Source organism: Triturus cristatus, chromosome 7 (assembly GCF_964204655.1).
Source record: "Triturus cristatus chromosome 7, aTriCri1.1, whole genome shotgun sequence".
In the NCBI taxonomy this organism is placed as follows: Eukaryota; Metazoa; Chordata; class Amphibia; order Caudata; family Salamandridae; genus Triturus; species Triturus cristatus.
The window spans coordinates 840,621,961-840,646,305 of NC_140590.1; the positions used below are offsets into that span (position 1 = coordinate 840,621,961).

General features: G+C 46.4%; 1 protein-coding gene across 5 annotated transcripts in view; it reads right to left on the bottom strand.

Annotated features, from left to right (window-relative positions):
* Positions 1-24,345, bottom strand: part of PCDH1 (protocadherin 1) — a 310,663-nt gene that overhangs the window by 209,169 nt on the left and 77,149 nt on the right. For all 5 annotated transcript variants that reach the window (XM_085617767.1, XM_085617766.1, XM_085617765.1 and 2 more), the window contains exons 2-3: positions 21,262-22,088; positions 16,069-18,255 (exon numbers count right to left, since the gene is read on the bottom strand). In XM_085617767.1, coding sequence (XP_085473893.1) covers positions 16,069-18,255; positions 21,262-22,059 — 2,985 coding nt within the window. In that variant the 5' untranslated portion in view covers positions 22,060-22,088. The remainder of the gene's footprint in view (positions 1-16,068; positions 18,256-21,261; positions 22,089-24,345) is intronic.

A 24,345-nucleotide genomic window follows, 5' to 3' on the forward strand; every position in this document is an offset into this window, starting at 1 on the left:
TTAGGCCGGATCCAGCCATGCTCGAGGAATAGACCAATCTGTTCCTTGTCCACTGGCTGATAACCTCGTGCATTCATAGAAGATGATCTTCGTGTGTATTATGAAAGTAACACCTGTGTTCATCAAGCCGGGTTTGTAGTGTCAACATTGTTCAATGGATGGCGTTAAGACACCAAAAGGAAGAAGTCTTGCTCATACAATCATTGTTTCAAGGCAGATGGAGATAATCGCTTGATGGCCCTAAATACAACTAAGATTTGCTCCATCCTTCATGATGGGCCTTCTACCACTTGTGAGCAAGCCCGGGCTCAAACTCGGGAGCCTTACTTCACACCGTACTTACAGCTGTGCCACAGGTCCGCTTGCTACCAAACTTGAATACCAGTAACACTAGCGAAAAATGGTGGCTTACCCATTGATCAAAACAGGCCGTGTCTGAGGGTCTGCTTGAGAAACACATTTTGGAAGACCCAGCTATAACCGATGAGGCATGGCCTTCTGCATGAAATAACCAAGTTAAGTTCGGTCAGCCTTGCTCTGGGGTAGTCACTAAACTACCTGCCTTCTGGCAACCAAGAAGGGTTTAGGAACTGCATTACTAAGGTCTATTTGATGAGCTCTGCGCTTGTACACAAGCGTATTACTTGGAACGAGGTAGACATCACTGCACCACTAACTATCTCTGCATCTGTAGACCATTTAAATTCCTTTACATATCCCTTTCGGACTTGCTACAAGGTTAACAAAAACCTGTGTAAAATAATATCCCACTGTATGCTTTGTAAACTGCTTACGTTTCCAGCCAAGACCTCCAAGTTTCTTCAGCCACACCACCTTTTAGAATTCTTTCTGGCATTCTTCGGATGGGCCTGGACACAGCTGGCATGAGGATTTTGGTACTTGCATTACTCAAACCAGTTTCATTTTATGACAAGGGTGAGGAGCAGAGGGATGAAGGATTCCAAAACGTAAACAATTTTCAGTAAATGAAGCCCAAACAAAAGATAAGAGAATATCATTTTTGAATACATAGTTTCAGAGTGAAAGAAGTTATTGATGTTGCCCTCGAACATTGGAAGTCTTGGAAAACTCTGAACTTTGCACAAGTTGTAAGGTTTTCCGCTTCACAACTTATTTTGTGGGAAGGGTTGCCATTAAAAAAAAATTGCTTCATCCAGAGGATTATTCATTTACATAGTTTTTTCTGCTGGTTTTTTCTCGCTTAAATCAAGTTTTATCAAATGTATTAGCCAATTTATTTTTTTAACTTTGCAAAATGTGTGTTGTACTTAACATTAGCAGTTTTACAAAAACAAAGTTGCAGAGAATGACTTTGCAAGTTGGGACACCCCGTATATCTCAATGTACTTATTTTGAAAGGCTCCCACTGATTTGTTGCTAAGGTGAGAAATATGGTGAGGATAGAGGAGAAATGTGTTGAGGTTACCTAAATTTGCATCACAAATAATTGCACAAAAAGAGGAACTGGGGAGACAAAGATAAATAAACAAGCATTGGCATAGCCGATAGGTCTCGCCTTTGGGACCTTATAAGTGTTTAGCCATGCAACAGTTGCATAACTAAATACTAATAAGGTCCCAAAAGCGAGACCTATTGGCTATGCAAAGCGGCACATGCACTGTAGCTCTAGGCTGGCCTGGAAGCACTTTTTGGAGCCCTCTCAATAAGTCTCGCCAGACCAGCGCATGCGCTGGGTCAGGCGAGACCTAAAAACGGGCATGTACCCACAAAAAGCTTTCTAACACTCTAAATTCGAGGCCAATCGAAAATAAAAAAAAGAAATAAACAATATTAGATATCCTTCTGAAAATCTGACACTAGGGAATCGGGTGGATCAGCAGCGACACCACATGCAGGTCATTTAGAGGTCGACAAGCAGAGCACTTCTGAGACAGGTAATAACACCATCTGCCAGACGCACGGCGAGAGACAATTCAGTTTATGGGGTGTGCTATATGGATGGCAAAAAAAAAAACTGCATTACACACAGAGCTGTCTGTTTGTAATGCAGTTGTACTCTCTACAAGAAAGAGGCAGAGATGGCATACCCACAGAAATTGTGAATCGCATAGGCACATAATTTGAGGTTAATCAAAAAATTGGCTTCAATGCATAATCTGCTTTGAAATCGATAGGAGATTAATTTCTTTCATTTCTCCGTTTTTGTGCGGGAGGCCGGCAATATGCCACTCCCTCCAGCACCTCGGCTTCAGCCTTGGAATAACAAACATCCCCGGCGGCCTCACAAAGGTGCCAATCACCCCTGCTGCCTTCTCTCCAGCTCCTGTGCAGTGAATACCAAGGAGGCACCTCCAGCCACCCAGACGTCCAGTCCCGGAGCTCTGGGCACGAACAGACGGCGCTCGTGCATTAAATAAAAGTTGAAAGCATCCCTCCACTGCACCTTTGCCGCGCCGCGCCATTCCTCCCCGCTTCCTGCAATAGATTGTTGCACGATGGAGTTTCTCACTTGGCTTCTGAATTCACTCTTCTCTGGAATGACTGACCGCAGGCACGTTGCTTGGCGTTGCTATACACGAACTGACAGAGCAGGGGTAGTGTGGCAGGTCCGGAGGTACAGGCAGGGCACCGGGGTATTCACAGCAGCGGCCTATGAGCAGCACCGCAAGCAGATGCAGCATTTTAGGGGGAACCCATCCACCAACATTGGCTTACCAAGGGTTCCACGAGTAATATTGCAAACTAAGAAAATGTCCCCCATCGTTCATTTGGCAGGGTGATGGCCACTAACATTGAGCCCTTGTGCCACTGCACTCACAGACTCACAAGCGCACCACGTGGATGGCAGGTTTCCAGGGATGTTCCATTGGAAACTAGATTCCCAGACAGGAAAGACCACACAAACCCTGAGGCAGAATCAACATCATCTTCAACGGAGACACCTGCTCCACCACCACCACCACCACCACCACCTCAGAAACGACCCCTTGCAACATGAAGCACCTGTCCTTAAATCTCCACATCACCACCAAACATACCTTGAGAAGCACCCTTATCTACCACCCACCAGGACCATGTACCAATTTTGTCAGCATCATCACTGGTTCCATCACACCCCGATCCTTGACTCTAGCACAATCATCTTATTTGGAAACAAACTTCCACCTAGGAGACCACATCGAACCAACACAACCCCCCTCCTCAAGGAATTATCCAACCTTGGCTTCTCGGAGTGTGTTGAATGGCCCACACAGCCCGTCGCACACCTGCTGGGCCCCATAATCAGCAGCGACATCACTGTAGACAAGGGCACATCGCTTGTGTGGTTCCATCATGACGTCATCAACTTCAGCACTGCCATCCCACACCACTGCAGAAACATCACCTCCAGACCCACATGTTGACATTGGAACAAACTCTCAAAAGTATCCTGGTCTTCCGGACTCCTAGAAATAATCCTCCACACACCAAAAGCCTCCCTGACTCCATCTTCAGTGCCTGGAACCAGACATTTAACCAACTGGCACATGCCAAAGCTCAGAATGACCAAGCACCACTGCAAGTGGTTTGAGCATAGAAGGAGTCTTATCAAAGATGACATGGAAAGAAGCATATACACATCCACCCGCAAAAGCTACCACCAGTAGCTCTAAGCCATCAAAATGCTCCACGCTCTTACATTGTATTGATGGCAGCATCAAATGCAAAAGAAATCTTCGTCATGGTGAAAGATTTCCCCTCCCCAGCAGCCAGTTCCACCAGCATCACCCCCTCTCAGGACCTCTGTACTAAACGATCTCATTTCAACAACAAGATCACTAGCATCTATGACAACTTAGAACTGCAACCAGACCCATCAGTCCTCACAGCACTACTGGCCACCTTAACCAACACACAAGGAACCACACTGACCAGCAGCACTGAGTAAACAGTGACCACCATGCAGCCCATCCATGCCGAAGCTTCTGCAGACCCCTGTATCATCACTCCACAGGACTTGACTCGCATCAGCACAGCACTCAGCCATATCCTGAATCCTTCCATCAACCTAGACACTTACATGGACATCTGGAGACTCACCACAGCACTCCAGACAATGTTATCCAACTACAGACCAATCTACCTGCTACCCTATCTGGCAAAAGTCCTGGAGAAGATCATGAACAAACACATAACCACCCACATCAATGAAAACTATCGCCTCAACACCAGTCAATCGAGATATAGACCCAACCGCAGCATAGAAACAGAAATCATCACAACCACAGACAACCTCCTAATGATTGACAGAGGAGATACCACAGCCCCCCCATCATTCTGGAGCTCTCTGTGGCTTCTGACACCATCTCCCACCCCAACCCTCACCCAACGACTACACAAAGCCGGCATCCAAGGACTAGCACTTTGCTGGATATGCTCCTTTCTGTCAGGCTGCAGCCCGTCGGGCAGCCTGGCCCTTCCTGCTCAGACACCCTAAACCTCATCTGCGGAGTCCCTCATGGAACATCACTCAGATGTACATGACCTCCCTTGCCAGCCTCATCCATGCCCACAGAATCAATATCTTATCATATTCTGGTGACACCCAGCTCACACATTCCCTATCCAAACGCCTAACACCTGAAACACCTTCTTCACCTGCATGACCGAAATTTTTTGGAAGGATGGAAACCTACTGCCTCAAACTATATACTGAACTTCAGCAGACACCTTGCTGTGGGACTACACATGGTGGCCTCTGGAGCTTAAATGTCAAGAACTTGAAGTAAACACGATCTCCGCTTCTTGCTTCCAAACTCCAAACATGCTAAAGAAGATCTTCAAATGGCTCCCGCCAATACCTGCAGAACAATAACCCGATCTCTCATCACCAGTGGACTGAACTACAGTACCAACCTTTATGCTGGAATCAACAATTAACTAACTTGGTAAATCCAGACCGTACAAAACTCAGCACTAGGGTTCACCCTCAGCCACCCACCCACACCTTAAAGAACTTCACGGACTCCCTATGCACAAACAAGCACTATTCAAACTCATTACTCACTCTTTCAAAGTCTTACACAATGTACGCCCCTCCTGTCTCAACACCACCACCAGCTTCCAGAATAAAAACTTACCAGCCACCTTTGCTCAGCCGGACACCTACTCGTGCACATTCCCTTCATCTGCAGAGCCAGAACTAGCAGTCGAGCTTTCTCCTACCTAGCTGCTAAATCATGGAATGATCTGACCCTGTGGGTCAGACACACCTCATTTGTACGTGAATTTTGCAAAAAGCCAAAGACATAGCTCTTTAAGTAGGCATCCTTATTTGTCCACAGTTATGAATCCTTATCATAGATGGCTATTGACAAAATTCCGTTTTAATCAGATTCACTTAGTATTAAGTGATCAACAGGGTTGGTCTAGACCGGAAGATATGGCTCCCTGTAAATGTGATGACTTCTCTCCCCAAGACACCATGCATTTTATGTTCCTTTGCCCTTTTTATTATGAAGCTAGGAAAAGGTTTATCTTCCCTATATTGAAAGAGAAAGCTTTTGCACAAATCAAACCTGCTTTATTGTTCCTACAATTAATGGAATCCCCTGTAACTATGTTCGGTGTCGGCAGTTTTCTTGTTGCATCAATTAGATCTAGTAAGAACCGATTGGCAGACATACTGGAGGCATGTAATTAGCTTTTTAAAATAATTGATTGTGATCATTATTTTTAATAATGGAATTGTTTTAATGTTCTTAAACTGTTTTTATATGCTTTGTATACTTTTATGATTTTAAGTAATCGAATAAAGTGGATTTGATGATGACGATCTTTAAGTAGGCAAGACCTAGTCTTGGCCAGACTGCTCCAGCATCAGAGCCAGGATACCATCCAAGGTGATTGTGAACTCTCCAAATACACTTAACATAACAATGCCGGGAAAGATGGTTGAAAAGTGCATTAGGAGACTTTTAACAGGAGCGTACCCCTGAAAAGGAGTTAGAGTTGGGGCAGATTTAGTAACAGCTCTTTCAGGACAACGTCATCTCAGGAAATCTTACACTTCCCCTACTAACCAATCCCCTTTGAAAGGAGTCTGTGCTGTGACTAACAGTGTGTTAAATAGGAAGACCTAATCTAACTGCAAACATAATCTACCATCTTTACATTTATTTCTAATTTAGTCCAATAAATATACATTTTTTTACTGGATTAAGTGTCCACATTTTACAATCTTTCCACTTTTGACATGGAAATGAAAAAAAAAAAAAAGAATTGGCTCATACAACAGTCTTACTATGTGCGTTCTTCTTGACCTGCTTGAAAGATTCGATCTAGCCAATGGGAGACAGTATGGACCGAAAACCTGAAAGAATCGCTTTATCACTCAGCAAGTCTCTTGTCGGGCTTGATGATGTTTAGGAGTTGTACTTGCCTAGTTGCTCACAATGAGACAGTGTCTTAGATTGAATGTGTCCTCAATGACTTTGGACCACTTACAGCAAATGTGTTTAGAAACACAACTTACAAAAGCACTAACTTATGTTAGCAGATGTGTCCCATTTGTAGAGTAAGATCATCGTTTGGACAAGTCTGATCATTTACGAGGCCTTAGGCTTGGAGGTAGGAGAACTATTTTCTCTCTATTCAAAATTCTTCGGTTGACTTGGACCTTCACTTTCTGAAGTCAGAACATAGTTTATTGATCTGTCAAAGTTTGCGCATACCTCAGGATAGATATTTGGGGTGGATTCTGTCCTATGTTCTCCCAAGGTCCTTTAGTATGTATCACCTACTTTCTGAACAGTAACCAGTTTCATGGCAGTGCTGTAAACTTGTGCTGTTAAGGCGTTAAATGCATCCAGTTATTTTTAATGGGTATCTATTGAATGATAAACCCAAAGAGCTTTTTTAAACTGAACGCGGAGAAAAGGGATTGCGTGGATGAACTTGTCCCAGCCAGAGGGTCTTCAATGTTTGCCAAGCAGAGACAGGAAATAGCACCCAGTATCACATATTGCCATAGCTTTAGCATGGCTGAGGGGACTGTGCTCAAACAGGTGGGAGTCTGAAATCTAGCAGAGCCGAGACAATTTGATTGGCTAGAACTAAGGGACAGGCACCACGCAGGCAGGAAATAAGCAGCCACTGACACGTGAGTGAATTCGTTTGTGAGTGCGGGTTCCTCCCTACTTTGCCGGCAGTGCAGACTTCTTGTCGGCTTTTCACGTGGGGAGGGGAGCTGGCTTTGGACAGCAGCACCGGTCTCCATTCCGAGGGCTGGGATCATGGGACAGTCCGGAAACTGGTTTAGGAGTTTGTCTTCGGCGCAAGGGTTTATGGGTAAGTGGCTCCATCGAGATTTCCCGTTTCATTCTGTATTTTTTTTCCTCCACAATAAAAGCTTCGGATTCACAGGAAGAGGGCGGCATGAAGAGAGGGAAGGGTTGAAAAAATAAAAGTGAGACGCTGCATCATATTGTGAGCCGTGGGCACGGGAGGTGGGGCTGTGCAGCCCGCCCCCCTCCCAGCTGGAGATGCTGACCCTCACAAATAACAAACCTTCCTCATCACTGTAAATCTCAGCAGAGCCGGAAGCGCAGCTTCAGCCCTGCAATCACTCACCAAGAAATGCTGACCCCAACCATTCAGCAAGAAGCGCCGAGTAACCTTAATATGCAGAATTTCACAGCGGCATCTAGAAGAAAGGGAGCACTGAACAAATCTTTTCATATTAAAAAAAGTGTTCGGTTCCCTCGGGAGCAGGAGTACCGCACTTCAACAGTACCACCAGCACCATGTGCTTTGAACGGCTACTTTGTATATGGCGGCGCTCTGTGAGTAAAGATGTTTCACGGTCTAGTCTGAGCGCTTCACAGAGCAAAACTGGATGTCGGTAGCGTTATCAGAAGGGACCCAGGCGATACTCGTGCGGCACACGTGGGTGGTCAATAGGTGCCCTTGGAAACACATGGCCGCGACTTTGGCCTAACTAGAGGTCACAGTCCGAAGGCTCAGGAAACCGGAGTAGAACAGAGCTGCTGCCGAGTGTTATCCTAGACAGGAAGGCTAGCTCGACGTTCACCCACCTCACTGCCCACGTGCAGCAACGTTGCCCTTGGAAAACATTAATCACAGGAGTGGCATTTGAGGGCACCTAGTTCCTCTGTCATTTACTGAAGCAGGGCTGGCCGATTTCTTACCAGTCGAGGGTCATTTGTCAAAAGCCCTGGCCAGTTGAGGGGTGGAACTGGCTTCTGAGAATTAGCTGGGGGTCTTATTTGTGGGTGTAGGGAGTTTAAATTTAGAGAGCAAGTTTGTGTTAAGTTTCAGAGTAAATGTGGACATCAAGAAACTTCTCCTCTGGACAAACAATCCCTCGCCCTCCATTTCAGGAGTCCTGCAGGCAGTTTCAGCAGAGTGTGTAATTAAGCCAGTAGGGGCCAGAACGGCCTTCGCCCTGGTTGAATACATATTGGTATTCACTCTGGACAAGTTTGTATTGCCACTGAAAGCTAATGTTTTAAGGTGAATGAATCAATTAATTGTCCCCCACAAACACAAACTCCGAAGAAGTGTCTTACCCTCTGGTTGGAGATCAATCCTGCTTTCGCACATAGCCATCTGCTAAGGTCAGTATTCAGAGTAGAAGTGAGGTAGGCAAGAAGGATGAATATATTGGTCTCATCAACCCCAAAACTCATGTATGTAAAAGATGCAAAGAAGCCTTTGCAAGCAATCAACGGCATGTACTCTGCCAAGTCCGGGAACTTTGAGCGAAATGTCACGGGTGTGAGGACTTAAGAGTGTACACAGTGCTTAATTTGTACTGGAGTTTGCAGGTGTTTGCCTCTGGCACTCCTTTGAGTGGCCCAAGGCAGTGGTGTAAAGCAAAATGATGGGCCTCCACTGAAATGTGTGTGGAGGGTCTCCCAAGTCTCCTGTATTTCAAATGTATTCATTCGCTTTGGGCTGAATGGGGGCCTTCTGATGGATAAGGAGCCCCCACAAAGATTGCCTGCCCCCCCCCACTTGTGCTGCAAAGGCTGCGGGGGGGCTAGGATATGCCCCTGGATTGGGACTTGTTGCTCATCATCAGACTTTCTCTTTTGTCTGGGTCAAAGAGAGAAGGTCAGAGGGACACCAGGCTACTTTAAAGAGCTCCCCTGGCTTGGTCTTCAGCATTTCTACTTTACTTGGTGCAGCTTAGCAGATGGGGAGACCTGGAATGGAGGTGTATATCCCACCACCCCAACTACAAGGATGGGTGCAACCCTCCTGCAGCCTCGCAGACACTGCGGAGGACTTCCTGATTCCGCGATACTCCCTCGAGGGAGCCGCAGTCTATTAAACAATAATCCATCCTGGGATCAACGATTACTGTGTCGATTGCCTCAGACTATCTCCCTTTGTTACCGGGTAATTTATCTCTCCCCCGGGAAGGGGACCGCCAACTAGGGCGGAATGCCATGAATAATGCAAATATAAGAGTGACAAAAACACTGCCTTTGAGCATCAACAATGTGTCGGGAAAGGGCCAGTACTTGCATCTGGGGATGCAGACTCTCTGCAGGAATGCCGACACCACCTCGACATACTCCACAATTTGAAAATCATAAGCATTGGGGTGCACCCTCCCCGCTTTCAAAAGGATACTGAAAACTTCAAAATACAATTCTATGAACAAAACTGTATAAACAGGTTAACCCGCCCTTAATGCACCACACAGTTGTCTTGCAAGAGTGCCTCCATATAGTTTCCCTGGACCCAGAAGTTGAGCACACCCACATACTCTATTGTCTGAAGTTCACTCTGTCTCTAACAAGCTCTAACAGAGTCAAAAGGATTGGCTTGTATTCGAGTCATTTACTGTAGCATTTAAAAAGGCCTGCATCTGTAAAATAAAAAACAAAGATTACGTCTACAGTGCATGTATGAGAAAAAATGGGATGATTCAATGTACTTTTGAAATGTAAAATCACTCCTCATGCATGGCAATGCAAACACTCAATGGGAGTCGTAATGATAAACCCAACAGCCAATGGCATTTGGTGAAAGGGTAATAATCCTCTGAGTGATGCTAAACAATATGTTTGTATATATTGCACTGTGAAGCCAGACCCAAAAAAGGAGAGGTATCTGCGAGTGCTCTCGACACATCTAGGATAAGCATCCAAACTAAGTATCAATAGGGCCAGGAAAAGTTCAACAGAGGTGTTGAAAACAAGAACATCTCTTGGCTTGCTTTGCATTAGCAGCAGCTCTGGGTGTAGACGGTATTGGGTAGGGGTGAAACTTACTGTTTACATCCAAATCAATAAGTAAGGAAACGTGGACGTGCCCATTGGCTTGATGTTAGGAAAGTGCAGTCCCTGCATCCCAGAGTGAAATTTGAAAGGAACTAAAGTTATACAGATATTTTACCTCTGTCACTTACTCCATTTCCCCCCCGGGTAATTATATCGAGAGTGGGTGAGGGGATTAAAAAAATGAGAGAGACTGCTTTAAGCATTTTGTAAGAGTCTTTGGTTTCCCAGTCCAGCCCTCTTGTGGATCAGCTGAATGCAGTCGCAAATCGTGACAAGTGGTAGGTAAATAATAAAGCCAACAAATACTGCTAAAGCCAGCAGGGATGCTTAGGAAGCTGGTGTGCGTTGCATTTTTTTTTTTTGGGTAGCATGTGCCTCAAAAATAAATATAACAACAAAAAACATGGTTTCATTTAAATAGACCAGTATGTGGTCTTAGGGAGCAGGTGTACTTAAAATATGTACAGAAGCAGTATACTTTTAATGCACATCGCTCAGAAATACTCTTTTTGGTGAAAAGAGTAGGTACTATAGTTTCTGAATTATTGTAACTTGAAGATGTAGTTTAATCACACAAGTGTGACTTTGACATATTAAAAAAGTTAAGAACGGAAAGAAAAAAAACATTGGCAAAATAAGGCATTAGTGACGGTTCATCAACCTTGGCAGCCAAGAGCATAAAATACCATCTGTAAAAAACAGTGCAAGAGAGGCGGAGTCGGAAGTGGGCTGACCCACCGTTTTATGCTCTACGTTGTGGTGAATAGAAATTAAACAGAGCAGTGGGTGAAGATAGCTGGCCAGTGCCCTTCTAGTTATATATATGTATTCATCTTTTATTTATGATTTTATTACACAAGGCTTAGGTGATAACTAAAGCTATCTTTAGCCCAGACCCAACTGAAAAAGCATACATAGCAAAGACATTAAGTTTGAATCTTTTAATTCATGTTAGATTGTAGGACAAAATTAAACATTTTAATCTGCATCAGTGCCTCTGCTTGCTCTCACTTCATTTCACTTATTATAAAAGCTACAAACATGAAGGGCGCTTGGTGATTCGATGAAACTCTCTGGGAGGAGTGGCCAGCCAGTCCAGAAATAGTTTCAGACATCCAGTGAAAATAGCAAGTGATTCAGATGACCGCGTTCAATAGGACACAATAAAAGACATTGCTCTGCACGTGCAGTTGGCAGGGCTGTCACTCGGTACTGAAAGAATGCTGTCTGCCTGGCGGCCATCTTAAACTGGGCCCAAGGGAACTGCAGAGATGCGCACAGCGGGGGCAGGTGGCACGAAGCAAGGGAATGGATATGATTAATGTCCGCTTACTTAACGTGCAAAGACCTATGATGGAGACCCCCCCCACACACACCTTCCCACCCCCTGGCAGTGTGATTTGATTTCAAAATAAATAGGAGCATCGCAGTGGCGTTATCCCGGTTTCACAAATATTTCCAGAGAAGGAAATCTCAGTAGAGGGAAATACAGTAATGTATAAAGGAGTAAAAAAGTTGCTCAAGTAACGAGAATGGGATTTAAAAAATAGGTGCTTCATGATCAGAAAAAGTGTTTCATCACTAGGAAACCTCTCATGTCAATTTTTGGGGGGTTGGGGACTGTTGATAACACACAACAGTAGGGAGCCTCAAGTGGTGTCCCTTTCAGCGGGATTGTAGCCCAAATGTCACCCTTAAGAAAACGTGCCTGCTTCCTTCCCATACTCACTTGATTACTTTGTGTATTTATTTCTCTCACTCCATACCTTTGACAGGGTAGGTAAGGGTATACCGGCAAAGTTAAAACAAAAGAATAAAAAGGTACCACATATATGAAGTAATGGGGAAATAGGTTTATTAAAACACTTTATATTTTATTTTGTTGAAAAAAAATATGTACACAATAACTATGCAGCACAGCAGCAAAATATATACAAAAGCAAACAAATCAACACGTTTTGCTCTTAGAAAATAAATAAACATAAAGGTTTACTTTCAAAATTAAAAAATAAATATTGAATGTTGGGCTTCATTTTGGTCATGGATGAAGTTCGGTCCTTCACAGGCAGTAGAGGTAGGAGTTAGTGGGGGATGCGATCTGTTTATGCCAACGGAGGAGACTCATTTAGATTATTGTGCCAGGTTATTGGAGGTCACATCTCTCCACAGTGCTAAAGCAGGATTACGCAAAGTCCAGGGATAGCAACATGGCGAATGTTTTTAAAGCACAAGCCGCATAAGGGCGGTGGGAAAGATGCCACTTTGCATAGACGTGAGCTAAGGCAAGAAGGGGGGTACTGTAATCCCTTAAAGGAAAGGAAGCAAGCATTGCAACGGGGGAGGCTGCAGAGGAAGGAGTCTTTGCAGAGCTGGGGAAGAAAAGGTGGAGACTGCAGAAGGATGTGAGAGAAAGGCACACAAGAATTCCATTAGACACTAATGGCTCAGGCAAAATGGAGAAAAAGCACAGGAGGTATATGTGGTTTAGGGAGGTCAGAAGGACAAAAAGGGAGACAGAGTGGAGCTGGCACAGTTAAGTAAGGATCATTATTAATTTGGTAGTTCGCAGTTCAAGGCTCCACTCTTTAAGGCACTGGGTTTTGTATGAAGGAGTCCCTGCGTTGCTCTCATGACCCTACACACAACGTGGGATTTTTGGCAAGTAATTAACTTCTCTATATTTAATACAATCAAGGCCATGGGAGCCCCTCATTGTTTAGGCACAAAATGTTACAGGAGATGCAGCATCGCTCCCCACTTCAATGTCCTTATCTGAGGGGCAAACACTGAATAGCAAGAAAGTGTCCGCACCACATACATCTGCATATTAAAGAGCCCTGAAACATGGATAACGTGTCTGTTCACCTAAATGCTGGGCAAGGCCTCGACACATATGTGCAGAACCAGTAGAAAGGCACAAAATAGAACTACAATTAGAGATTTATACTCCCATCCACTAATTCAATAGGTCACTGCCCCACTCAAGAAGTATTTGAACAGCTCCTTCTACGCGCAAGTAGTATGAGAGAGCGCCAAAGTAGAACATTTTTTGCAACTCCTTGAGTTGTACACCTGCTTACAGTACATTCCACACCTCTCGCAACCCCCAAAAATAAAACACTTTGTAGAACAGTACGGACTACACCCCCATAAGAGAAGACCCCCCCCCCCACCCGCCCCCAACAATTGCCCATTGACCTCTCAAAAATAAACAAAAGGGTTAACTGTTATTCATAACCACAGCGCAATGCAACATCCTTCTGGGAAACACATCACATGGGGAGGGCCAGTGAGGGAGGCAGTCGCCCATAAGGAGCAGCCCCCACCCCCCTTCCCGCCCCCACTTCGCCTCAGAGTGTTATGCACGGTTCCGTTCCCATTGTTGAGAGACAAAAGGTTAAAAATACACCGCGCAGCGAGACCAGCTGTATTAAGTCAGGAAATTGCATTCTCAATGTGGAACAATGAATGGCATTTTTTTGCTTCTTCTCCTCGAAGCAGCAACAATGGTGGGGGAGCTGGACCGGGAGTCTGGTGATTGGGCGCCATTGTTGAGGACGCTGACCCACAGTCTGAGGGGTGGAAGGAATAGGAAAGCCACCACTAGACTGTGCTGCCTCCGGAATTCCGCAGCCCAACAAACACCTGCAGAAAGGCGGGCGACTGCCCACCAGCCAAGGAGACCCTCTCTCCCAGGCTCCAGTGAGGTGATTCTCCGCCTTCTGGGACACGTCACTCTCCTGGACTTCATTCAATAGCGAGAATGACTGTATGGTTCAGTGATCAGCACCAGCTGTTAATGCCTGGGAACGGGTGGGCATAATAAGACCTCAACCGCGACTGGCGAGCCAGAGTTCTTACTGAAGCCAAGCTTCCATCGAAGGCCTAGAGCTCAACAGGCGAAGCTGCCAGCCGCAGGAAGGGTCACCTAGAAGGCTCATGGCCATTTGTTGAGTAGCAATGAGAGCGTCAGGTTATACTGATGGTATATAAGGGATGGATGAGGCTAGCCATCCTCCCCCGCCTCCGCACATCTTTTAACACTGGTTACCTGGAGGGAATGGGGTGAGTATCTGTTTACAGGAACGAAAGGCTTACAGTAGAAGGACAGCTTTGACCAGAGCTATTTTTTAGGAACACCACACATGGGTCTACTTTATAAGGTATTTATGAAGGAATTCTCCGACAGAGGCCACCCCAGCGCACAGCGAGCATTGTACCCAACATACAGGCACTGGTAGTCAGCTGTAGGACTCATTCAGGCTCCACATCGGTCTTTCTGCGGAAGGCGATTGCAAGGGAAACAGAGCTTTGACTAATCCCCCAAATCTTTATGTGCAGCCTGCCAAACAGTACTACATCCTTCACTGAAATGAAAGTCGGACACCTGCAGTGCAACCACCCGGTTGCGCGTGGATCCGCAGGGCACATCAGCTGGCACCACAGGATCCCAACAGAAACATGTTCTGCACCCACCCATTCCCAGAATGAGACCCTTGTTTTCATCCTCCAAGTTTGTTCTGAAGCCTTCCATGAAAGGATCTTCATTTCCGATAATGACAGTGGTGGGACCGCCTGCCACCCACAGTAAGACAAAGAACAAAGCACTGCTAATAGGAGGGTATCTGAGCCAATACAGCACAATCCTCAGAGCACCCCTACAGTGCATCTTGGCCACCGGTTTCGACGCCAACATGTTTTCAGATTCCGAAGCCCTCTAGTGGCCTTTAGGCCTTGCCCAACAAGCCTTGTGCTCAGTAACTGAGAGGGCAACATGCTTGCCATCCTAGCATGCACAGCTGACCAATGAAGGCAGACTTGGACAACAGCTTAACACAAAGCTTTGCCCTGGTGCATTCTTCATTGCTGCAATCCTCAAAAAGGAGCAAGCCAGCAAAAAACTTAACAGGGACCCCGGATGGGGTGCCCGATGGCAATAACCCTTCAAAAGATTATGAGGCAAGAAACTACCGAAAGCCGACGCTCAAACCCAATACCTGATCTTCTTAGAGGGTATGGAAGATGAACTGCTACCCTACACAACAGCTCACGCTTTGCTGCACCTCTACCCACCTTCCCTTTCTCCCAGGATCCTCCGTTTCTTTATGTACAGCCCATAGTAAAATGTACGTCTTTCATATTGTTATAACTCTTAAACACTAAATGCCCACAAGGCGCATGAACAGTAGTTTCTACTTGGTCCACTTGATATGTTTAGATAGACTCCGTCAGAGTACCATTAATCCTAGGTGGGTCTGGCAGGTCCCAAACAATTATCAGCAAGTGGTATTAATCAAGTAGGGGAAAAAACAGTTTGGTTATCTTTTGATACCCAAACGAACACAAGAAAACAGTTATGAAATACTGCTCTGTAACCTCCTTAAAATCAGGAAGCCCCTTCCCAAGTCCCCCTCTACTTAATAAACCTCTTCATAGAGAGTAACTGTGTCCACAAATGCCACAGAGTAACCTGGAAATGCAAAGGGAATAAAGTGATGTTTTAGTGCATGAAGCTACGTTAGTTGGAATAAAGTGTCTTTGATGTTCAAACTGGCCCAAAATATCATTTGACTAGAAAATGACTTGTAGCACCTGCTGCTTGCTTGGGCACCTTTTTTGGCTAAGCCACTTTGCCCCGTCTCACAACCAACAACATCACAGTGCATTATATCTCGGACCTCCCTCCCTGAATTTCACTGCGACAGAGGCAGGGACCCTTTCCTCCTCACCACACCTTAGTCCACGCAATGGTACGGTCCACACCTGTGGTGGTCTGGAAGAGGTCGCCTACCTGCTTGTGATTGTATTTCTGAGGATTGGTCCGATAGCTGTAATCCGAGTACTGGTCAGAGCCAGTGGAGGTGTTGTCCCCAGTGCCAACAAAGGTGTTGGCAGCTGGCAAGTCTTGCACTACCTGGTGCTTTTTGGAGGCCGAGGGGGACTGAGGCTGAAGCTGTATGGAGGGCAAGGGAGAGTTGGAGCGGTAGTGACGACCAAGATCAGGGCTCCCAGGTGGGTAGTTCAGGGGGAGGTGTATTCTGGGGCTATCTGTGACAGAGTCATTCATCAGGTTGAATTTTAGTGACTTCTGCAGCCCCGCCTCTTCGTCCTCCTCTACTGGTTTTGGGGGCTTGGGAGACTTGTTTTTCTTTACCTTGTGTTTGTTGTTCTTGTTGCCTTGTTTGGGCGCATAGAGGTCCTTTGTCTCCTTCTTGCCAGCCTGGTAACCACTCTTGGCCTCCTTTTGCCGACAGTACCGCACCAGCACAACCACCACAATCACCAAAAGAACAGCAATGATGCCGGCGATAACTCCGAAAAGAATGTTGCCACGTTGCTTGCTGCTCTCATACTCTGGGTCACCAGAGATGTCAATGTGCAGGGGAGTATCGAGGCTGTGCCCAAGCAGTGTTTCTAGAAGGGTCATGTTTGTCACTGTCTCATTCACGTAGAAGTGGACCAGGGCTGTGCTGTGCCGCGAAGGCTTTCCTTTGTCATTCACACGTACAACTAGCCGGTGCAGACCATGATGCTTCCGGAGAATCTCCTTCTCCAAAGAGATGTTGCCAGTGGCCGGCGAGATGTGAAACAGATCAGAAGGATTGCCCCCAGTGATGCTGTAAGCGAGCTCGGCATTGACCCCAGTGTCAATATCCTCAGCCCGCACCCTCAAAACCTGGGTGCCTTGGCTGGTGAGAGGATCAATGTGCTGGTAGGAGGTATTGGAAGGCCATGTGATGAAAGGAGCGTTATCATTCTCGTCAAGCACATTGATGGTAACACCTACATATGCGGATCTTGGGGGGTCACCCCCATCCACAGCCTTGAGTCGGAAGGTGTAGGTACTCTGCTGCTCCCGGTCAAAGGAGATGCTGGAGAGAATGGTGCCAGTGCCATTCTTGATGATAAAGTCTCCATTGTCATGCTCCACGGAGAGCTGCACACGAGCGTTCTCACCTTTGTCTGCATCAATGACAGTAACCATGCCCACAGGGCTCAACGGGGGCATGTTCTCCATCACTGAGAAGTTGTAGCCATTGAGCATGAACTTAGGGTCATTATCATTGCGGTCCATTACATTGATGATCACAGAGGCGGATCCCTTGAGGGACGGACTTCCCTTATCCTCTGCTACCACCTGAAACTCATAACGCTCCCTTTGTTCACGGTCAAGCACAGGATTTACCCTGATCTCACCCGATTCTGGGTTGATGGAAAAAATGCCTTTGGAAGTTGGGTCTGCCTTGATGGAATAAACAAGTTTTGCATTGGAGCCGCTATCCGCATCACTCGCACTGACCTCCATCACTAGGTCTTCAGGAGAATTGTTCTCTGGGAAGGCTACCTCCATGACACTTTGAGTGAAGACGGGTGCATTGTCATTCACGTCTACCACCTGCACCTTGAGCGAGTTGGTACTAGACAGCGGAGGGTTACCAGAGTCCACAGCCACAATCTCAATTGTGTATTCCTTCACAGCTTCATAGTCCAAGGGTGTGGTTGTCTGCAGGAAGTACTTCTTCTTGCTATCGCTGCCTAATTCGCTTGCTTGCTTAAGCTGGAAAGGGACATCGCCTGCCACCACGCAGGTCACTGCTGCATTCTCCCCCTCATCGCGATCAGAAACCTGCACCAGTGCAACGGCGGTCTCCACAGGCACATCCTCCGAGATGTTTGCAATGCCATCTTGATGGGTCACCAGCCCAATGCCCCTGATCTCAATAACTGGCTTATTGTCATTCATGTCTTTGATAGTGATGGTCACTTGTGTACGGTCAGGCTTGGGGCTGGGCCCTTTGTCCTTTGCCACAACGGAGAACCTCAAGGTGCCGACATCCTCACGGTCAATGGGGCCCTGCACAGTAATCAGTCCGGTACCCCGGTCCAGTCGCAGCAGACGACGAACAGTGTCTGACGCTTGATGGAAAGTGTACTCGATCTCAGCATTGGCCCCTTGGTCAGAGTCGTTCGCTTTCACCTATGAAATAAAGAGATAATAAGGAAGTTGTGAGTGTTACAAACAAAAACAATATACCATAACGCGCAAGCTCAAACAACTATACTACCTGGCCAGTGCATGAGTGACAGTGTGAGCGAGCACTAAAGGCAAACGTAAATAACCCTGTTTTACTGTGCGCCACATATGCCTCTTTTCTATGCTTTGTTTTACTGAGTGACTGTCGTGGTGGTACTGAAGGTGAGGAATGGCGAGATTGGGGGCAAGGCAGCTGGAGGAACAAGTAGTCATTCTGCTTCATAAATTTGCCACATAATTACATTTCAGTTCATCCCACACAATCAAATTCAAGCAGACCGAAGGGATTTCATGTTCACATACAGCGCACTTGGACTGAGTGATATTACTTCTCAGGATATGAGAGAACAGGAAAATTCATCCAATAAGAGCTATAATTTTACAATATTGAAATAATGTTTCAATAATTTAAGACATTTAAGGGATTCAGAGTGAGCCTTGTAGGTCGAGGCCTCATAAATAAAGAGAAGGGTCATGAAAAGTGCAGAACCAGGGTAACAACTTTAGGATGTAGAGCCACGTAGGCTTGGAAAAGAAGGTAGAGGTGTTGAAGAAGAAATGGCAGTCATCTCCTTAATAGACTTCCTTTTCAATGAGTTACTTTGCATCCTGCAAATTGATTTTCGTCCTGGTAGACCAGGGTGAGGATTTGGAGCTGGTGGAGCGATAGCAGAGGGGGCTTTCATTACATTTCCTCAGGATGTCCCACTCAAAGGAAGAAACGCAGCCCTTGAAAGTTCAAGCCCTTCAACCAGCAAGAAAGCCATGTGATGTGGATTGTGTTTGGTAAGATATTGCACGATTGTGGTGAGCAGAAGCCTGTGCCCATCGTTCCCAGCTAGCCACCTGAACTGGCCAGAGTGATTACTAGCGGGCAAATGGTAAAGACTTTAGGATGCTTCAGACATGCAGCACTAGGCAAGCCAAGCTGTTCTCTACCAGAGACTCCGTCGGAGACCACCGTAAGTCTTCTAAATGGTTTGCCAACACATTCGCGTTTGCTTGCGAGCAGTATTGGAAACGTGAGACAATCAGAAGAAAAAACGAAATAGAATTTGCACAGTACCCATGCCGAGAGGAGAATCCCTCTTCCTGTGCCTGGGCCACGCCTTTGGAACAGGAGAGTCGGCACTGCTGGCCAGTTACTCACTGTGGAGTTTACCCCAGGTTTGCCCTCTCCAGATCAGGATCACCCTTTAGAGATTGAAGGTGGCGGCTGCTGCTCAGTGACTCACCTACACTCACCGACACGTCTTCGGTGCATGCAGTGCCTTACCTCACGGTTTTACCAATAAAAAGCAATAATAGAACAAGAAAGGAAGACAGTTGAGCCTTCAAAGTAGTGCATGCTGCTTCCTTCCCAGGAGTTGGATGGGCAAGCGGTGAGAGAGAGATCATAGGGCTGACTGGCTGATGTCTCCGAAAGGCTGGAAGGTCTGGGCAGAGTCCTTCACAATCCCTGAAGACATTCTTGAGTAATAGTCCAGATTTTATACTTTTACGGAAACAAACGCAGCACTTATCAGCAGCTCTGTCCCACTTGCTGTGGGCTGATACCAGCACTTCTTGGTGAGAAGCCAACACTTCCACTTGCTGAGTGCTGGCACTTTTCAGTCATGATCCTATTCTTTTAAAAGGGGCAGTCCTTGCACTTTGCTGCAGAGTTGCAGTACTGGGAGCATGCAAGCACTTCTCATCATTGCTCAATTTTTTGTTACTTCTGGGGTTATTCAGTAGCTCGCAGTGTAGGGTGACTATGTAACTATTTGGGGACTCGAGGGTTAAAGATCCCAGACTGTCCCACGAGGCACAGACTGCTGTAACCTGAACCCTGGCCAGCTCGGGGAGCTTCCAAGGTGCGGGTGGATGAACCGGTTCTGAAAAGCCTCCTTGAAAACCGCACTCTAAGGGCACGCGTTGACGGCCTCAAAGGGCGCCCTGTCACAGCAGCCAAACCTGTTCCGACCACAGCCGTCACCTCAAGCCCGTCTGCCACCTCAGCTGCCTGGCACGGAGTGCCCCACCCGCCTCCAGGCAGGGCCACACCTGCCATTAGCGCTCCCGCCCCCGTGGGTATTTTTAGCAAGGCTTGGCAGCGGTGCCCGATTGTTCAATAACTGTCCAACCAAAGGCATTAATAGGGGCGCGTGACGGTGTTAGACATTCCAAATGACAAATCAAATGCGCACACATTGCAACACAGCACAAACAAAGAAGAATACGTGCTGTAAATGACAAACACTGCAAGGGCGAAGAGCTTGGGCTGGAAAACGGCGTTGGTGCAAATGGTACTTCAGAGCCGGGCAAAATAGACGTGTCTCTGGCTGTGTGTCTCTGTCGGCATGACTAGGTGTGTCTGAATGGCTGTGCGTTTCCGGGTGCCTGCACTTGAAAAGGAAGCAGCAGCGGGGGGAGGGGGTAATCAGGATGCCCAGTAAACCCTATTCAAGTTGGACACTAACACAACCATGTGCATCTGGACAGCAACATCAGGTATTCTCACTCTCGGATACAAGAAGTAAATAACCGAACAGGTCTGAAGAGAAACATGGAAAACCCTCTAGACGGGAACAGACAATCACACTATTCTCAATTGTCAAAACTTGGGGACAGAGGAGTGCAAGTAACACCCACGTTGATTTTTAAGGGCACTTAAACACTTCAGGACCCTCAGAGGAACGAAGATCATTGCTTGATGGGTGAACCACAGAAGAGAGAAGGCATCTCAAAGACTAGTTCTTAATACATTTGTTAGTCTGGAGACAGTCCAAATTAAGACAAGGTCCCCAGGCTGGATTCTATGAACTCCCACCCAACAGGATGCTACCTGGCAAAACTACTAACTTTTCCCTCCTCCTTTCTTCACTCCCACCCCACCAAACGCCCACTGACTAACTTGCAATGCAGCTTATTTTTATTGAATTTAAACCAAAATGTGTGAAGTCTCACCTGGAGAACAGAATGGCCAACTGGGCTGTTCTCCGACAGCTCCGCTTCATACATCATCCTTTCAAACTTGGGGCTGTTGTCGTTCGTGTCTAGGATGGTGATACGCAGCATGGCACTGCTTGCCCGGGGAGGGTTCCCACCATCTTGGACTCTGATGGTCAGGTCATAGGAGTCCCGCTGCTCCCGGTCTAGGTAGCCCATCACAATCAGCTGTGGCTGCTTCTCATCCTGGTCCTCAGCCACCTGCAGCCCAAAGAGTTCGTGGGCCTCTGGGCCAGCAATCAGCTCGTACGAGTCCACCCCGTTAGCGCCAGAGTCCCGGTCTGTCGCTGGTTGGATGGAAAACAGCGATCCGATGTTGGTGTTCTCTGGAATATGCAGTGTGATCACAGGAGAAGCAAAATTGGGGGTGTTGTCGTTCATGTCCAGGACTTCGATCTGACCCTCCAAAAGCCGAGGGACGCCATTGGTCATCAGGTCTGTGATAGATACTTCAAACTCCAGGAAGCAGGAGTCCCCCTGGTGGAAGTTCTGGCACTCACGCAAGCTCTCACGATCAATGGATGTTTCAGTTGTGTAAATATCCCCAGTTTTACCATCCACACGCAAGTAGGGGGACCCAACTTCTAGTTTATAGAGGTGGCCCGTATCCGGTAGGCCATAGTCGGATGTCAAGCTCCCAATGAGGGTGTTTGGGGGCTGTTCCTCGAGCACTTTGTAAACCACCGGGGTCCCCAAGCCAAGCAGGGGACAGGTCAGGAAGGAGCATAGGAAGAGACACCAAGCCGGCCGCTTCATGATCAGCGTCAATGGCGCCGTCCACCAGTCTGAAAAAGAGGCAGAACACAGTGCAACAGGTTAGAAGCAGCCAAACCTCTCGGGCACCAACCCATACAATGCTTTTATACAGCAGCACAGTTTCTAATGGCCTCTGTGAGGACAGATAATCACACCTGTGGAATGCAGGAAGCAGGTGGCTCAGCCAATCAGAGCACACGCCCTACCTCTTATTCACACAGTGGGGCAAGGTGCACACAGCATTGTCTGGGTCACAGTTTCCGTGTGGAGATTAATTACAAGCGCCTGGTATTTGGTCACTCAGTACACTAAAGCTCAAAGTATTGCTCACACCCCTCTCGATTATGGTATACCTGCTAGAATAACACACCCTGCTGAGGATTCTGTGACTGTTGCCCAACGTCATTTGGCGACGAGGTGCATGTAAGCGTTTAAACACAACTACTGGCCCCTCCCCTGTGCTTCATGGTTGAGAAGGCATGCAATAATAGTTTCTTCAGCCAATTGACGGTCTCAGAGTTAAATATGCTACTGGCCGTGTAGGATTTACACAACTGGTTTATCCTCTGTATGCGGTAAGTCCCAGCTGAAACTCATGACAAGGTTTGATTTTAAGCTAATATGATATCAAGTTTACTGTACTTTAGGTTTTGAAGTTCACCACAACACTCAACCCAGCATTTCTTAAATATATGTAGTTCTGACAACGTCACCCTCAACTCGACGATTGTCATAGTTGGCTTCCGCCAGAAATAGTTGGCCTTCTACAAGTAAAACAAAACAAAGAGAACAGGACTGTCTGCATTACTGAAGATAAACAAAACGCATAGGCGCCCGAGAGCAGAAGCCACGAAGTGCATTCGGGTTAGATGAGGAAATGCAAAGCACACATGCTCGCAATCTACTGGTTTACATAAACAAGAAAATACCCAGCTAGTGGCTAGCGTGTTAAGACGTATCGAAGATCTCGGAGCACTGAAACTTAGAACATTCACAAGGAGTGGGATTTTTTATTTTGGTTTCGTGTTAATTTGGAAGAAAACGCCAGATTATGCCATTAGGTTTCGTTACAAATACTAGAACGCTAACAGCTGTTCGTGATGCCCTGTTCAAATGTATAATTGCTCCAAAAATAGTCAAGGGGGCACCTTTCACACCAAAATATAGCGCAAAATGACAGATTTTCATTTTGCATATTTGCGTGCCCTTTTGCAAATATTTTCCATAACTACACAAAAGCACATTACACAACTTTCATGCACCACTAGTATTACTGCCCTATTCCATTAACCTCCCAACAGGGTCAGATTAACCTAATGCGGCAGGAGAAGGTCAAATGATGCAGCTGGGTTGAGTAAATTATGCAGTGACAAAAGGCTAATTATGCGGCATAATGCGGCACATTTTGTAATAGTTTTACTTCATAATTGTCATTTTTTAAACGTGGGAACTTTCTCTGGGCATTAGTTGAAACTCATTAGTACCAGTTTAACACCCAAATATAGCAATCAGCAGCAGAAAAGTAACCAGACCAGCTTTACAAAAGGGCCTTCCTCTGCACAGCAAGGCATGTAACCACCTTTTTAGTAACTTTTAAACCGTTTGAGCTAGAAGCAATTTTTGTTAAAATCTGCAGATTATATGGCAGATGACGGACTATGTGGCAAATGCGGCAAATCTGTAATCATGGGAGTATGGATGCGGCCGAACAATCACATAATTCCAGTGACCCTGCCTTTAGGGCAATCACACAGTACCAGAGGGGTTGTGGTCTGAAAGGTTAGTATGTCGACCCTTTTTTGGTCTGTTTGTGGGTCCGTTTTATGGTCTGCTGGCCACTTTTACTGTTTATTTTGCCGATATTAAAAGAACCAATACATCAATTTAGCCAAGCAAAGCCTTCTAGTATAGAAGGTTGAGTTGCACAAAGGAAAGCTACTTATAGGTATCTGGAGAGCTACCAGTAGCCCACGAGCTACTCATTGAAGATGCCCGGCATGGAGAATTAAATGCAGTTGTAGATATCAGGTAATGTTGGTGGTGATGCATAGATAGGGATAACTAAGAGAACATTTCTGACATCCATAAAGGCAATCTCAAGATTTCTGGGGCAGGACAGGCCGAAAAGCAAGAAAAGGGCATGTAAGACGCAAAAAGCGCTTGGAACAGACTAAGAAGTAAAAGAGCACTATATAGACACGGATGATCTGGAGACCATGCCAAGCCTTTGGGCAACAACCAGCCAAGAGATGGACAGACTGGGGAGGCAGGTAGTCCTGTGCAGGT